This window comes from Pseudophryne corroboree, chromosome 9 (assembly GCF_028390025.1).
Source record: "Pseudophryne corroboree isolate aPseCor3 chromosome 9, aPseCor3.hap2, whole genome shotgun sequence".
NCBI classification, from domain to species: domain Eukaryota; kingdom Metazoa; phylum Chordata; class Amphibia; order Anura; family Myobatrachidae; genus Pseudophryne; species Pseudophryne corroboree.
The window spans coordinates 417,551,994-417,570,348 of NC_086452.1; the positions used below are offsets into that span (position 1 = coordinate 417,551,994).

Here is an 18,355-nt window from a genome sequence, read left to right on the forward strand (position 1 = left end):
TATGTACAGTAATCCTCAGCAAAGTGTAAGATGTGCAAAAAAATAAATGAAATAAAAATTAAATGAGAGGATATTCTAAAATATATGAGGGTGACATCACCCAGAGGGGAATAGCGTTGGGGGAGAGTGTGGAGCTGTAGCTGGAATCTTACTGTAGGTCAGTGGTGGGGGTGGGAAACTGTTGAACTATGATTTCTCTAACCACTTGAAAGAAGCAGATGTCCTTCCTTTGCTATCCGACACAGATAAAACTTTTAAGTGGAAAGGAAATTGTCTTCAGTATCCAGTGAGAGCACAGAGCAAGTGGAAATATAATATCTAGCCATGCTGTCAGACCAAGCGCTAATTTACTGTGGCGCTAGAAAGTCTCTGATTTTCAGCATAAATATGACCATAAATGTGCTCAGATCCTCATCAAAGTCATAAAATAGATCTAAATAACCCAATAAATCATATAACACACAAAATAATATAATCTTTCATTCATTCGTTGATCAGACGTTATTTTCTTTCTCTGCTGGAAAATGTATGGGAGGTTCCAGAATTGTCCGTTCAGTTAAGGACATAATTAGAGTCAGGAGTGTCAATCTGTGTGATGACGATAAGGTGTGCCCTACTTGGCAAACATAAAGCAGAGATGTGACCTCACTCCACCAGACGGTACAAATTGTGGGAGGTTACTCTACTATTCGAGCGACCCTGTGTGAGCTTACTTCACCACTCCTAGGTTATGGAGATTCCGACTCACTGTCAGTAACCACCTGTTACTGACTCCTCCCTGCATCATTATAACTCTCTGCCACCACTAGGTTTCTATATCAGCACCTGGAACCGCTTTCTCCACCAGGAGCCTAATCTGGAACAGGGTACTTTTTGGGCATGTGTGGTCACACTGCTGCAGCGCGATCTCTTTGGTGTTGGCGAATCCCCTGCTGGCTGCTTATTGTGGATCAGTGCTTCGCTTGGTCGCTAGCAGAGAACTTGAACTTGGAGATACAGTGGTCATCCTCAGTACAGACTGAGAAAATGGCCCAGATTTCTCAAACCTTGGAGCGTGATAAATAGCACGGTGATAAAATATCAGCCAATCACCTCCTAACTGCCATGTTACAGACTGTGTTTGAAAAATGACCTGAGGTGGTTGGCTGGTACTTTATCACCGTACTGTTTATCACTCTCCAAGGCTTGATCAATCTGAGTCAATGTGTTTGATGCTTATCTGGTAGTCACAGGATACAAGCAGATACAGGCCTCCTTAGAAACAGGAAAAAGTTGATTTGTTTATTCAGCGTGTTAATGTACATTTACACTGGTCCTGGCTATTTCACCATGGTACTGGAACTTAACGTAACTCTTTTCCTGTTTAGTGCAGCAGCCTGTTTTTGCATACATGGCGCCTAGCACCGTCATTTCCTATAATGGCGCCACAGCATAGAGGGTTTACCCTACAGCTCAGCGGCCACCATCTGGGCAATCTGGCCAGGTCCTAGGCAAGTGGAGTCTTCACTACCAAAGTCTAGTCTACACAATACAGGTTTTATTACATGTGATGCCTTTATAGTACGTTTCTCTTGGACAGTATGTTCATCAGGCTGGGGCAAGTTACAAAACAATTCCAAAATACTTTGGCTTTCACCAAACTACTGTTTGGTGCAAAAGAAGGAAATATTGTCCTTCATGTTCTTTATATACTGATCCATCTTTGTTCTTTATGTAGATAGCCAGTGTAACTTTGCGAAAAAGTAAATTTTTAAGGGGGTATTCAATTGTTTTTGGTGGCCTGATGGGCGATATTCAATTGTTTTACTGATGAGCGCGAGTTCCATGGGCACCTATTATGTCTGCCTGCTCCTTCCTGAGGTGGCGAGCAGAAATCTGTCACTTGCATGGGTTTGGGGGAAGAGAGATGCAGATGCACACTCTTAGCACTAAGAACACTGATAATAAAAATAATTTAAATAAACCCTCACAATTAACATGGAGTATAATTGAAGTTCATAGCACACATTTGCGCAAATATGCGGGCCCATGTACCGCGGCCAGGTGACTTCGTAACCTTGCATGGGTTTATCTGCTTTACGCAGCTAAAGCCAGTGCATTTAGGGTGCAACATGTACGATTAGCAATAGGCACCCGTCTGCAAAACAATTGAATAACGACCACTGGACCCCCATTACTTTAAAGCAATTTACTCCCATTGAACTCACTCATTAAGGGCGGGGGGGGGGGGTTGAATTTAAGTAAAGTTGTTTATCAAATCTGGAAAAGGTTTTTATCTTTACTTTATTTCCAATTACCTACAAAACAGCTGATGTGATACAGCCATTTGTTTTTCCTTCAGCGACCATGAAAGCTATACCTCGCCGATACCATGCACAAAGCATCAGGTGACCTTAATGTCAGATGGAACAGCTGTTTGAATATTTGTAAGATTAGAGAATTTAAAAAAACAATTGTAAACGTGGTTCATTGTTTAACATTTCACACATTTTGATGTCTAAATGTCACCGTCTTTTCTTTTTTTTTTTTGCGCCAGGGCCAGCGCAGCCATGTTTCCTGGAAGGATATGAGACTTGGCCCCAAGATGACATTATCTCAATTTGGTTCTCAGAAGAGATCACCTTGTTCTTGTGCAGAGCCTTCGTTGTAGTTCAGATTCAAATAGGATAAAAAGAGATCAAAGAATAATCTAAAATAAAATAGACTGAGCTTTGGAATATAGAGGATAGCATTACTTTGTAAGACCCCTTCGTAGGCCAAGATTGCAGCGCCATGGAAATCGGGAAGCCATGCTGGGCACTCCGTACCCACTCTGTCAGATAGATTGTTTTTTTTTATCTGTAAACCCTTTTATAGTTTTCTTTCTGCCTCCATGTGTTTAGGAGAACAAAAACCTAATGTGAAGACATGGAGTGTTATGAAGCATGAAGCTCTATAAATATTTATGCTGAAGTTCACAAGTTGACGATTTCTTATTTTCTTGACATATTGGGGTCGGGCGCTGGCTGTGACCCTGGACACGGAGAACCGTGCATCAAGCCTACCTTTTCAAAATGACTTTGGATCAGATGCGGCGTTCATATTGGATCAGATCGCAGTTCAGGATATTTCCTACTGGTCTTATGAATATGGCTGTAAACTGATAATCTCATGCAGTTAAGGTTGATCAGCTACATGCGTAACTTCTGGAGAAAGAGGAAACTCCCAAAGGCACTTGCAATGATTATACTAAAAATCAGCTGTCGGCGCAGGAAACGGAACTCCCTTATAACTGCAGCAGCACTCGGTGGTAGAGTGAATAAAGATATTAGTGATAAATAGTAATAGTTAAGTCTGTGGATCAGCTAATAAGTGCACCAGAAAAGTAATAGAAAAAATTGCACATATTAACTATAATTTCTCTATCGTCCTAAGTGGATGCTGGGGTTCCTGAAAGGACCATGGGGAATAGCGGCTCCGCAGGAGACAGGGCACAAAAAAGTAAAGCTTTACTAGGTCAGGTGGTGTGCACTGGCTCCTCCCCCTATGACCCTCCTCCAGACTCCAGTTAGATTTTGTGCCCGAACGAGAAGGGTGCAATCTAGGTGGCTCTCCTAAAGAGCTGCTTAGAGAAAGTTTAGTTTAGGTTTTTTTCTTTACAGTGAGTCCTGCTGGCAACAGGATCACTGCAACGTGGGACTTAGGGGGAAAGTAGTAAACTCACCTGCATGCAGAGTGGATTTGCTGCTTGGCTACTGGACACCATTAGCTCCAGAGGGATCGAACACAGGCCCAGCCGTGGAGTCCGGTCCCGGAGCCGCGCCGCCGACCCCCTTGCAGATGCTGAAGCGTGAAGAGGTCCGGAAACCGGCGGCTGAAGACTCCTCAGTCTTCATAAGGTAGCGCACAGCACTGCAGCTGTGCGCCATTTTCCTCTCAGCACACTTCACTGGGCAGTCACTGAGGGTGCAGAGCGCTGGGGGGGGGCGCTCTGAGAGGCAAATATAAACCTTATACAAGGCTAAAAATACCTCACATATAGCCCATAGGGGCTATATGGAGATATTTAACCCCTGCCTGACTGGAAAAATAGCGGGAGAAGAACCCGCCGAAAAAGGGGCGGGGCCTATCTCCTCAGCACACGGCGCCATTTTCTGTCACAGCTCCGCTGGTCAGAACGGCTCCCAGGTCTCTCCCCTGCACTGCACTACAGAAACAGGGTAAAACAGAGAGGGGGGGCACATTAATGGCTATATATATATATATTAAAGCAGCTATAAGGGAGCACTTAATATAAGGATATCCCTTGTATATATAGCGCTTTGTGGTGTGTGCTGGCAGACTCTCCCTCTGTCTCCCCAAAAGGGCTAGTGGGTCCTGTCTTCATTAGAGCATTCCCTGTGAGTTTGCGGTGTGTGTCGGTACGTGGTGTCGACATGTATGAGGACGATATTGGTGTGGAGGCGGAGCAATTGCCAAATATGCAGATGTCACCCCCCAGGGGGTCGACACCAGAATGGATGCCTTTATTTGTGGAATTACGTGATGGTTTATCTTCCCTTAAACAGTCAGTTGAGGACATGAGGCGGCCGGACAATCAATTAATGCCTGTCCAGGCGCCTCAAACACCGTCAGGGGCTGTAAAACGCCCTTTGCCTCAGTCGGTCGACACAGACCCAGACACGGGCACTGATTCCAGTGACGACGGTAGAAATTCAAACGTATTTTCCAGTAGGGCCACACGTTATATGATTTTGGCAATGAAGGAGACGTTACATTTAGCTGATACTACAGATACCGTAAAACAGGGTATTATGTATGGTGTGAAAAAACTACAAACAGTTTTTCCTGAATCAGAAGAATTAAATGACGTGTGTGATGAAGCGTGGGTTGCTCCTGATAAAAAGTTGATAATTTCAAAAAAGTTATTGGCATTATACCCTTTCCCGCCAGAGGTTAGGGCGCGCTGGGAAACACCCCCTAAGGTGGACAAGGCGCTCACACGCTTATCCAAACAAGTGGCGTTACCCTCTCCTGAGACGGCCGCACTTAAGGATCCATCAGATAGAAAGATGGAAGTTATTCAAAAGAATATATACACACATGCAGGTGTTATACTACGACCAGCTATAGCAACTGCCTGGATGTGCAGTGCTGGAGTAGTTTGGTCAGAATCCCTGATTGAAAATATTGATACCCTAGATAGGGACAATGTTTTACTGTCGTTAGAACAAATAAAGGATGCATTTATCTATATGCGTGATGCACAGAGGGATATTTGCACACTGGCATCTCGGGTGAGTGCTATGTCCATTTCAGCCAGAAGAGCCTTATGGACACGACAGTGGACAGGCGATGCGGATTCAAAACGTCACATGGAGGTTTTGCCGTATAAAGGGGAGGAGTTATTTGGAGTTGGTCTATCAGACTTGGTGGCCACGGCTACTGCCGGGAAATCCACTTTTTTACCTCAAGTCACTCCCCAACAGAGAAAGGCACCGACCTTTCAACCACAGCCTTTTCGCTCCTACAAAAATAAGAGAGCAAAGGGCTTGTCGTACCTGCCACGAGGCAGAGGAAGAGGGAAGAGACACCAACAGGCAGCTCCTTCCCAGGAACAGAAGCCCTCCCCGGCTCCTGCAAAAACCTCAGCATGACGCTGGGGCCTCTCAAGCGGACTCGGGGACAGTGGGGGGCCGTCTCAAAAATTACAGCGCGCAGTGGGCTCACTCGCAGGTAGACCCCTGGATCCTGCAGATAATATCTCAGGGGTACAGGTTGGAATTAGAGACGGATCCTCCTCATCGTTTCCTGAAGTCTGCCTTACCAACCGTCTCTTCCGAAAGGGAGAGGGTGTTGGAAGCCATTCACAAGCTGTACGCTCAGCAGGTGATAGTCAAAGTACCCCTATTACAACAAGGAAAGGGGTATTATTCCACTCTATTTGTGGTACCGAAGCCGGATGGCTCGGTAAGGCCTATTCTAAATCTGAAGTCCTTGAACCTCTACATAAAAAAGTTCAAGTTCAAGATGGAGTCACTCAGAGCAGTGATAGCGAACCTGGAAGAAGGGGACTTTATGGTATCCTTGGACATCAAGGATGCGTATCTACACGTTCCGATTTACCCCGCACACCAGGGGTACCTCAGGTTCATTGTTCAAAACTGTCACTATCAGTTTCAGACGCTGCCGTTCGGATTGTCCACGGCGCCTCGGGTCTTTACCAAGGTAATGGCCGAGATGATGATTCTTCTTCGAAGAAAAGGCGTATTAGTTATCCCATACTTGGACGATCTCCTAATAAGGGCAAGGTCCAGAGAACAGCTGGAGACAGCTTTAGCACTATCTCAAGAGGTGCTAAGACAACACGGGTGGATTCTGAATATTCCAAAATCCCATTTAATCCCGACAACTCGTCTGCTGTTCCTAGGAATGATTCTGGACACGGTTCAGAAAAAGGTTTTCCTTCCAGAGGAAAAAGCCAAGGAGTTATCCGATCTGGTCAGGAACCTCCTAAAACCAGGAAAAGTGTCAGTACATCAATGCACAAGAGTCCTGGGAAAAATGGTGGCTTCTTACGAAGCAATTCCATTCGGCAGATTCCATGCAAGAATATTCCAAAGGGATCTGTTGGACAAATGGTCAGGGTCGCATCTGCAGATGCACCTGCGAATAACCCTGTCACCAAAGACAAGGGTGTCACTTCTGTGGTGGTTGCAGAAGGCTCACCTATTAGAAGGCCGCAGATTCGGCATTCAGGATTGGATCCTGGTGACCACGGACGCCAGCCTGAGAGGCTGGGGAGCAGTCACACAAGGAAGAAACTTCCAGGGAGTATGGACGAGTCTGGAAAAGTCTCTTCACATAAACATTCTGGAACTAAGAGCAATCTACAATGCTCTAAGCCAGGCGGAACTTCTCCTGCAAGGAAAGCCGGTGTTGATTCAGTCGGACAACATCACGGCGGTCGCCCATGTAAACAGGCAGGGCGGCACAAGAAGCAGGAGTGCAATGGCAGAAGCTGCCAAGATTCTTCGCTGGGCGGAGAATCACGTGATAGCACTGTCAGCAGTGTTCATCCCGGGCGTGGACAACTGGGAAGCAGACTTCCTCAGCAGACACGATCTTCATCCGGGAGAGTGGGGTCTACATCCAGAAGTCTTCAACATGTTAATAGACTGTTGGGAAAGACCAATTGTAGACATGATGGCGTCTCGCCTCAACAAGAAACTGGACAAATATTGCGCCAGGTCAAGAGATCCACAGGCAATAGCTGTGGACGCACTGGTAACTCCTTGGGTGTACCAGTCAGTGTATGTGTTTCCTCCTCTGCCGCTCATACCAAAGGTATTGAAGATCATACGGCAAAGAAGAGTAAGAACAATACTAGTGGTTCCGGATTGGCCGAGAAGGACTTGGTATCCGGAACTTCAAGAGATGCTCACGGACGAACCGTGGCCTCTACCTCTGAGAAGGGACCTGCTACAGCAGGGTCCCTGTCTTTTTCAAGACTTACCGCGGCTGCGTTTGACGGCATGGCGGTTGAACGCCAGATCCTAAAAGGGAAAGGCATTCCAGAAGAAGTCATTCCTACCTTGATTAAGGCACGGAAGGAAGTCACCGTGAAACATTATCACCGCATTTGGCGAAAATATGTAGCGTGGTGCGAGGATCGGAGGGTTCCGACGGAGGAATTCCAACTGGGTCGTTTCCTACATTTCCTGCAATCAGGATTATCTATGGGTCTCAAATTGGGATCCATTAAGGTTCAAATTTCGGCCCTGTCAATATTCTTCCAAAAAGAATTGGCCTCTGTCCCTGAGGTCCAGACTTTTGTCAAGGGAGTACTGCATATACAGCCTCCTGTGGTGCCTCCGGTGGCACCGTGGGATCTAAATGTAGTTTTAGATTTCCTCAAATCCCATTGGTTTGAACCATTGAAAAAGGTGGATTTGAAATATCTCACATTGAAAGTGACTATGTTACTAGCCCTGGCCTCTGCCAGGAGAGTATCTGAATTGGCGGCTTTATCTTATAAAAGTCCTTATCTAATCTTCCATTCGGATAGGGCAGAACTGCGGACTCGTCCGCATTTTCTCCCTAAAGTGGTATCAGCATTTCATCTGAACCAACCTATTGTGGTGCCTGCGGCCACTAGCGACTTGGAGGACTCCAAGTTGTTGGACGTTGTCAGAGCCTTAAAAATATACATTGCAAGGACGGCTGGAGTCAGAAAATCTGACTCGCTGTTTATATTGTATGCACCCAACAAGTTGGGCGCACCTGCTTCTAAGCAGTCGATTGCTCGTTGGATTTGTAACACAATTCAACTTGCACATTCTGTGGCAGGCCTGCCACAGCCTAAAACTGTAAAAGCCCACTACACAAGGAAGGTGGGCTCATCTTGGGCGGCTGCCCGAGGGGTCTCGGCATTACAACTCTGCCGAGCAGCTACGTGGTCGGGGGAGAACACGTTTGTAAAATTTTACAAATTTGATACCCTGGCAAAGGAGGACCTGGAGTTCTCTCATTCGGTGCTGCAGAGTCATCCGCACTCTCCCGCCCGTTTGGGAGCTTTGGTATAATCCCCATGGTCCTTTCAGGAACCCCAGCATCCACTTAGGACGATAGAGAAAATAAGAATTTACTTACCGATAATTCTATTTCTCGGAGTCCGTAGTGGATGCTGGGCGCCCATCCCAAGTGCGGATTATCTGCAATACTTGTACATAGTTATTGTTAACTAATTCGGGTTATTGTTAAGGAGCCATCTTTAAGAGGCCCTTTCTGTTGTCATACTGTTAACTGGGTTTAGATCACAAGTTGTACGGTGTGATTGGTGTGGCTGGTGTGAGTCTTACCCGGGATTCAAAATGCCTCCCTTATTGTGTATGCTCGTCCGGGCACAGTACCTAACTGGAGTCTGGAGGAGGGTCATAGGGGGAGGAGCCAGTGCACACCACCTGACCTAGTAAAGCTTTACTTTTTTGTGCCCTGTCTCCTGCGGAGCCGCTATTCCCCATGGTCCTTTCAGGAACCCCAGCATCCACTACGGACTCCGAGAAATAGAATTATCGGTAAGTAAATTCTTATTATTTATTCACATGTCGGCTTTATGCAGCTCTGAGAATATTTACTTTTCAGACAAATATCTACAGTCTTTCTGGCTCAAATAATAGCTAAAAATTAAAGAAAAATGACATTTAGGAGCAGATGGGTATGGGTCGTTGGGTCGACACAACGTAGGTCGACAGTCATTAGGTCCACCGCTGAAGGTCGACATGTACTAGGTCGACAGGTGAAAAGGTCGACATGAGTTTTTGAACTTTTTTTTGGTGTTATCTTCATAAAGTGACGGGGAACCCCAATTAGTGCACCGTGTCCCTTCGGGCAAGGTGCCTCGCTCTACTACCGCTACGCTCAGCACAGGTTAGTGTTCCCAATTGTAGTGTACGTGGATTGTAAAGTATGAAAAAGTCAAAAAATAAATTTTTTTTTGAAAATTAATGTCGACCTTTTGACCTAGTACATGTTGACGGGTGTGGTTCATCAAATCGACAATGTTTAGGTCGACCACTATAGGTCGACAGTCACTAGGTCGACATGGATGGAAGGTCGACAGGGTTTCTAGGTCGACATGTGCTAGGTCAACAGGTCTAAAGGTCGACATGAGGATTTATTTATTTTTGGTGTCGTTTTCTTCGTAGAGTGACCGGGATCCCAAATTAGTGCTCCGCTACCGCTTCGCTTGGCACACTTTACCGTTCCAATCGTAGTCCACGTGGATCGTTAAGTATGAAAAAATCGAAGAAATTTTTTGTTGTTGAAAAACTCATGTCGACCTTTAGACCTGTCGACCTAGCACATGTCGACCTAGAAACCCTGTCGACCTTCCATCCGTGTCGACCTAGTGACTGTCGACCTATAGTGGTCGACCTAAACATTGTCGACCTAGACACTGTCGATCTTCAGACCGGATTCCCATGTCGACATAGTGCATGTCAACCTAATGCCCATTTCGACCTTCAGTGGTCGACCTAATGACTGTCAACCTAAATTGTGTCGACCTAACGACCGTATCCCGAGCAGATTAGCTGGTGCAATTTATCACTCACAGTGAAATGTATCACTCATTGATAAATAAGGACAATAATCTCTAGAAGGAACTAGAAGTATGCTAGTAAAATGGATTATCCAATCAGGAGAGATGATTAGCAAGAGATGTACTTGCACAATTTTAGGGATAGCTGTTTGAGTGGAACCGTACTGATTACAGGTGCTGTCAATAAGAATACTGCAATAGTGACCATCCCTTATGGGTTTCATTATACTTGGTATAAAACTTCTTATGAGGGCAAAATACTTGTACGTAAGTCCTTTGCTAAAATCCGAGATCTTTCTTTCCCAAACTCTATGGGCGGAATTCAATTGTTTCCGCCCCCTATCACGCCCGCCGGTAGCTATTCAAATGTTTCTGCCAACAGGTGCAATATCAGCATTTCAGCTCATTACCCCCGGGACTGGCAAGCTGAAATGCGTGAAAAGTGACACATTTGGTCGCCCAAGTGGGACTTTTCACAATCGCACCTATGACGACTTATTAACTCTCACTAAGGGGTACATTTACTAAGCAATGATAAGAACGGAGAAGTGAGCCAGTGGAGAAATTTCCCCATCAACCAATCAGCAGCTCTGTATTATTTTATAGTATGCAAATTATAGATGTTATTTCAGTGCTGATTGGTTGCCATGGGCAACTTCTCCACTGGCTCACTTCTCCGCTCTTATCACTGCTTAGTAAATGTACCTCTAACACCTTAGCCTCTCATTGCTGCCCTGGACTTCAGTTGTTTGGTGCGCTGGTATTTTTTGGCCAAAGGTATACCAAGAACCTCTATTTTGCTCTGTGGTAGATTGCAGAATTATTATAATTATTCTGACTAGCAGTCCTTGGTATTGTAGAGTGGGAGTGGGAAGTTATCCCCGATCTCATGTGAGAAATTAAAGCCACTGATTTTATTTAGCCTATATGAAAGCCTTAGTAGTATTCATCAATTATTATTTACCTGAAAACTAAACAAAAAATAAAGTGTTAACTACATAGCTTGTTAGTCTGTTCGTTGAAATGAAATGTCGCTTCTCTGTCTTCAAGTAGTGCCAAACAACCAGAGCTTGTGTAGTTGCCTAACAAGGAGGAGATTTATCAAATCTTGGAGAGAGAGAAAGTGGAGAAGCTAAATGTAATTTCTCTAACGTCCTAGTGGATGCTGGGGACTCCGTAAGGACCATGGGGAATAGATGGGCTCCGCAGGAGACAGGGCACTTTAAGAAAGAATTAGGAATACTGGTGTGCACTGGCTCCTCCCTCTATGTCCCTCCTCCAGACCTCAGTTAGAATCTGTGCCCGGACGAGCTGGGTGCACCTTAGTGAGCTCTCCTGAGCTTGCTAAATAGAAAGTATTTTGTTAGGATTTTTTATTTTCAGAGAGATCTGCTGGCAACAGATTCTCTGCTACGTGGGACTGAGGGGAGAGAAGCAGCCCTACTAACTGCGGATAGGTCATGCTACTTAGGCTACTGGACACCATTAGCTCCAGAGGGATCGAACACAGGAACGCACCCTTGGTCGTCCGATCCCGGAGCCGCGCCGCCGTCCCCCTCGCAGAGCCAGAAGCCGGCGTGAGAAGCAAGAAGACGTCAAAAGCGGCGGCAGAAGACTCCAGTCTTCATATGAGGTAACGCACAGCACTGCAGCTGTGCGCCATTGCTCCCACATTAAACCCACACACTCCGGTCACTGTAGGGTGCAGGGCGCAGGGGGGGGCGCCCTGGGCAGCAATTGAGAACCTCTTGGCAAAAAGCAGCATATATACAGTTGGGCACTGTATATATGCATGCGCCCCCGCCATTATTTTACACAAAATCGCTGGACAGAAGCCCGCCGCTGAGGGGGCGGGGCTTCTTCCTCAGCACTCACCAGCGCCATTTTCTCTCCACAGCTCCGCTGAGAGGAAGCTCCCCAGGCTCTCCCCTGCAGATTCACGGTAGAAAGAGGGTAAAAAGAGAGGGGGGGCACATAAATTTAGCGCAAAATCAGTATATACAGCAGCTACTGGGTAAACACTAAGTTACTGTGTAATTCCTGGGTCATATAGCGCTGGGGTGTGTGCTGGCATACTCTCTCTCTGTCTCTCCAAAAGGCCTTGTGGGGGTTCTGTCCTCAAATAGAGCATCCCCTGTGTGTGTGGTGTGTCGGTACGCTTGTGTCGACATGTTTGACGAGGAAGGCTATGTGGAAGCAGAGCAGGTACAAATGAATGTGGGATCGCCGCCGACACCCGATTGGATGGATATGTGGAAGGTTTTAAATGATAATGTTACTTCCTTGCATAAAAGGTTGGATAAAGCTGAAACCTTGGGACAGTCAGGGTCTCAACCCATGCCTGATCCTACAGCGCAGAGGCCGTCAGGGTCTCAGAAGCGCCCACTATCCCAAATTGTGGACACAGATATCGACACGGATTCTGACTCCAGTGTCGATGGCGATGATGCAAAGTTGCAGCCTAAAATGGCTAAAGCCATCCGCTACATGATTATAGCAATGAAGGATGTATTGCACATCTCAGAGGAAAACCCAGTCCCTGACAAGAGGGTTTATATGTTTGGGGAAAAAAAAAGGCATGAGGTGACCTTTCCCCCTTCACATGAGTTAAATGAGTTATGTGAAAAAGCTTGGGAATCTCCAGATAGAAAAATGCAGATTTCCAAACGGTTGCTTATGGCGTATCCTTTCCCGCCAGCGGACAGGTTACGCTGGGAATCCTCCCCTAGGGTAGACAAAGCTTTGACACGCTTATCCTTGAAGGTAGCCCTGCCGTCACAGGATACGGCCACCCTAATAGATCCTGCGGATAGAAAGCAGGAAGGCATCCTGAAGTCCGTTTATACACATTCAGGTACCATACTAAGGCCGGCAATTGCGTCGGCCTGGATGTGTAGTGCTGTAGCAGCATGGACAGATACTTTATCTGAGGAACTTCATACCTTGGACAAGGATACTATATTACTGACCCTGGGGCATATAAAAGACGCTGTCCTATATACGAGAGATGCCCAGAGAGACATTAGCCTACTGGGCTCTAGAATAAATGCAATGTCGATTTCTGCCAGAAGGGTCCTGTGGACTCGGCAATGGACAGGTGATGCCGACTCAAAAAGGCACATGGAGGTTTTACCTTATAAGGGTGAGGAATTGTTTGGGGACGGTCTCTCGGACCTAGTTTCCACAGCTACGGCTGGGAAGTCAAATTTTTTGCCATATATCCCCTCACAGCCTAAGAAAGCACCATATTACCAAATGCAGTCCTTTCGTTCACAAAGAGGCAAGAAAGTCCGAGGTGCGTCCTTTCTTGCCAGAGGCAGGGGTAGAGGAAAGAAGCTGCACAATACAGCTCGTTCCCAGGAACAGAAGTCCTCCCCGGCTTCCACTAAATCCACCGCATGACGCTGGGGCTCCACAGGTGGAGCCAGGATCGGTGGGAGCGCGTCTCCGAAATTTCAGCCACCAGTGGGTTCGCTCACGGGTGGATCCCTGGGCTATACAGATTGTGTCTCAGGGATACAAGCTGGAATTCGAAGTGATGCCCCCGCACCGTTACCTCAAATCGGCCCTGCCAGCTTCCCCCATAGAGAGGGAAATAGTGTTAGCGGCAATTCACAAATTATATCTCCAGCAGGTGGTGGTAAGGGTTCCCCTCCTTCAACAGGAAAGTGGTTACTATTCCACAATGTTTGTGGTACCGAAACCGGACGGTTCGGTCAGACCCATATTGAATTTAAAATCCCTGAACATTTACCTGAAAAGGTTCAAGTTCAAGATGGAATTGCTCAGAGCGGTCATTGCAAGCCTGGAAGAGGGGGATTTTATGGTGTCTCTGGACATAAAGGATGCTTACCTGCATGTCCCCATTTATCCACCTCATCAGGAGTACCTCAGATTTGTGGTACAGGACTGTCATTACCAATTCCAGACATTGCCGTTTGGTCTGTCCACGGCACCGAGAATATTTACCAAGGTAATGGCAGAAATGATGGTGCTTCTGCGAAAGCAAGGAGTCACAATTATCCCATACTTGGACGATCTCCTCATAAAGGCGAGGTCCAGAGAGCAGTTGCTGATCAGCGTAGCACACTCTCGGGAAGTGTTGCAACAGCACGGCTGGATTCTGAATATTCCAAAGTCGCAGCTGATTCCTACGACGCGTCTGCCCTTCCTGGGCATGATTCTGGACAGAGACCAGAAGAAGATTTTTCTCCTGGCGGAGAAGGCTCAGGAGCTCGTGACTGTTGTCAGAGACCTCTTAAAACCAAAACAGGTGTCGGTGCATCAATGCACGCGAGTCCTGGGAAAGATGGTGGCGTCATACGAAGCCATTCCCTTCGGCAGGTTCCATGCGAGGACCTTTCAGTGGGATCTGTTGGACAAGTGGTCCGGATCGCATCTTCAGATGCAGCGGCTGATCACCCTATCCCCCAGGGCCAGGGTGTCTCTTCTGTGGTGGCTGCAGAGTGCTCACCTTCTCGAGGGTCGCAGGTTCGGCATTCAGGACTTGGTCCTGGTGACCACGGATGCAAGCCTCCGAGGGTGGGGGGCAGTCACACAGGAAAGAAATTTCCAGGGTCTGTGGTCAAGTCAGGAGACTTGTCTGCACATCAATATCCTGGAACTAAGGGCCATATACAACGCCCTAAGTCAAGCGGAGCCTCTGCTTCGCAACCAACCGGTGCTGATTCAGTCAGACAACATCACCGCAGTGGCTCATGTAAACCGCCAAGGCGGCACAAGGAGCAGGGTGGCGATGGCGGAAGCCACCAGAATTCTTCGCTGGGCGGAGAATCACGTAAAAGCACTGTCAGCAGTGTTCATTCCGGGAGTGGACAACTGGGAAGCAGACTTCCTCAGCAGGCACGACCTCCACCCGGGAGAGTGGGGACTTCATCAAGAAGTCTTCACACAAATTACAAGTCGTTGGGAACTGCCACAGGTGGACATGATGGCATCCCGCCTCAACAAAAAGCTACAAATGTATTGCGCCAGGTCAAGAGACCCTCAGGCGATAGCTGTGGACGCACTAGTGACACCGTGGGTGTTCCAGTCGGTTTATGTGTTTCCTCCTCTTCCTCTCATACCCAAGGTGCTGAGAATCGTAAGAAAAAGAGGAGTGAGAACAATACTCATTGTTCCGGATTGGCCAAGAAGAACTTGGTATCCGGAACTGCAAGAAATGCTCACAGAGGACCCATGGCCTCTGCCTCTCAGACAGGATCTGTTGCAACAGGGGCCCTGTCTGTTCCAAGACTTACCGCGGCTGCGTTTGACGGCATGGCGGTTGAACGCCGGATCCTAGCAGAAAAAGGTATTCCGGATGAGGTTATTCCTACGCTAATAAAGGCTAGGAAGGATGTGACAGCTCAACATTATCACCGTATATGGCGAAAATATGTTGCTTGGTGTGAGGCCAGGAATGCCCCTACGGAGGAATTCCAGCAGGGCCGGTTCCTTCACTTCCTACAGTCGGGAGTGACTTTGGGCCTAAAATTGGGGTCCATTAAGGTCCAGATTTCAGCCCTATCCATTTTCTTTCAAAAGGAACTGGCTTCTCTTCCTGAAGTTCAGACGTTTGTAAAGGGAGTGCTGCATATTTAGCCCCCTTTTATGCCACCAGTGGCACCTTGGGTTCTTAACATGGTGTTGAGTTTCCTGAAATCACACTGGTTTGAGCCACTTAAAACCGTGGAGTTAAAATATCTCACGTGGAAGGTGGTCATGCTGTTGGCCTTAGCTTCGGCTAGGCGTGTGTCAGAATTGGCGGCTTTGTCACATAAAAGCCCCTATCTGGTTTTCCATATGGACAGGGCAGAATTACGGACTCGTCCGCAATTTCTGCCAAAAGTGGTGTCATCTTTTCATTTGAACCAACCTATTGTGGTGCCTGCGGCTACTCGTGACTTGGTGGATGCCAAGTTACTAGATGTAGTCAGGGCTTTGAAGATTTATGTAGCCAGAACGGCTGGAGTCAGGAAAACTGAGTCGCTGTTTATCCTGTATGCATCCAACAAGCTGGGTGCTCCTGCTTCAAAGCAAACTATTGCTCGCTGGATCTGTAACACGATTCAGCAGGCTTTCTGCGGCTGGATTGCCGCCTCCAAAATCAGTAAAAGCCCATTCCACAAGGAAGGTGGGCTCTTCTTGGGCGGCCTCCCGAGGGGTCTCGGCATTACAGCTTTGCCGAGCAGCTACTTGGTCGGGTTCAAACACTTTTGCAAAGTTCTACAAGTTTGATACCCTGGCTGAGGAGGACCTTGTGTTTGCTCATTCGGTGCTGCAGAGTCATCAGCACTCTCCCGCCCGTTTGGGAGCTTTGGTATAATCCCGATGGTCCTTACGGAGTCCCCAGCATCCACTAGGACGTTAGAGAAAATAAGATTTTACTTACCGGTAAATCTATTTCTCGTAGTCCGTAGTGGATGCTGGGCGCCTGTCCCAAGTGCGGACTTCTTCTGCAATACTTGTATATAGTTATTGCTTAAATAAGGGTTATGTTATGGTTGCATCAGGGTTATCTGATGCTCTGTTGTTGTTCATACTGTTAACTGGGTATAATATCACGAGTTATACGGTGTGATTGGTGTGGCTGGTATGAGTCTTACCCTGGATTCCAAAATCCATCCTTGTACTGTCAGCTCTTCCGGGCACAGTTTCCTTAACTGAGGTCTGGAGGAGGGACATAGAGGGAGGAGCCAGTGCACACCAGTATTCCTAATTCTTTCTTAAAGTGCCCTGTCTCCTGCGGAGCCCGTCTATTCCCCATGGTCCTTACGGAGTCCCCAGCATCCACTACGGACTACGAGAAATAGATTTACCGGTAAGTAAAATCTTATTTTATATAGCACAGCCTGTCAAATAGCAGATTTGATAAATATGCCCTCAAGTTTCCAAGGTAACCAGTAGCTCTGGCCAGGTTGCTGAAGTTGGTTGCTGTGGGCAACTGCACTTGTTCACTTCTCCACTTTTTAGAAGCTTTGATACATATCCCCCTTTGTCCTTAATATGCTCACTCTGTCTTGAGGTGCACCTGGGGGGGATGAGACATTGCTCAGTCCTACTTTGAAACTAAGCTGCAGTGTAAAATTGTGCTAATGCGGAACAGTGTATTTTACCGTTATACTTTATATATGAAACTTTAACTTTGGAGATTACTTTTTTCTTTCATGTGGAACAGTCACCTACACACAGTAGAAGCGGCCATATTGTGGGCTGAAGCACCTATTAATTTAACATGAGGCATGAATGCCGTGCTAGTTCCAACTGACTTGGATGCACTCTAATGAACTTTGGTTCCGTCCACAAAATGGTTATATCCAGGAGCATATTAGTGGCAGAGGCGCTTTACATAATCTCCGCTCCGACCCTGACTCCTTTCATTGTAGCTGGCGGGAAAAGATAATCTGTTTTGACAAAACACAATGGACAGCAAGATTTTGTTTATCCTCCGTCTGCAACTATTCAAACTTTCTTTTCATACCGCGTGTTTGCTGGGGAAGAAGTGATTCAGATGAATACTGTACAGTTCACTTTTAATCTGCATTCCTTTTTTAACATACAGCCAGTCATGCAGACCATTTCACTTCATTCATAGATGTTCTGCCAGAGGCCTAACCATAACGTGTCTGTGACTCCTGGCTTGTTTTGCTGGGTTGGAAGCTTTCTTGTGATAAGGACGGGTCCGGTGTCGGTTTCTGTGTGTTACAAAACCTGTGGCCCCGCGGCCTTCTATTATTTAATGAACGGCTAGGCGTGACATTAAACAAGCACTCAAGTTTAGTAGATATCAAAAAATGTGTGTTATTGAGCTTATTGCATCTAAAATACCTGTGGTACTTATACTCTACTTCACTAGATGCACAAATCCTCCACACTTTCCTGTCGCTGCAGCAGGTTGCCATGTTAGGGCCTAATCAAGATGGCTTCCTCCTCTCATACACTTAAGGATGCTTCCATTGTACATATACAGTAGTTGTTTTTTTTTTTATATATATATATATATTTATATAGATATTAAATATCGAAAACTTGCATTGCAGAATATGTAACCCTGTCTTCAAATGTTGCCTCACAGTAACACATTATTTCTCCTCTGTTACCAGGTAGCGTGTCTCATTCGTGTACCTTCAGAAGTGGTAAAGCAAAGAGCGCAAGTGTCGCCGTCCTCCACCACCTATCAGATGTTCTCTAGCACTCTGCGGCAAGAGGTAAGAGGCCTGGTGTCCTGAGCTGTGATCCCACGTACAGTCGGCTATGAATTGCCAGTAACTG

The 18,355-nt window shown here is 46.7% G+C and overlaps 1 protein-coding gene across 1 annotated transcript in view; it reads left to right on the forward strand.

The window, feature by feature from the left end:
- SLC25A26 (solute carrier family 25 member 26) overlaps positions 1-18,355 on the forward strand; it is a 386,727-nt gene that overhangs the window by 89,051 nt on the left and 279,321 nt on the right. The window contains exon 4 of the mRNA XM_063940924.1: positions 18,187-18,291. Coding sequence (XP_063796994.1) covers positions 18,187-18,291 — 105 coding nt within the window. The remainder of the gene's footprint in view (positions 1-18,186; positions 18,292-18,355) is intronic.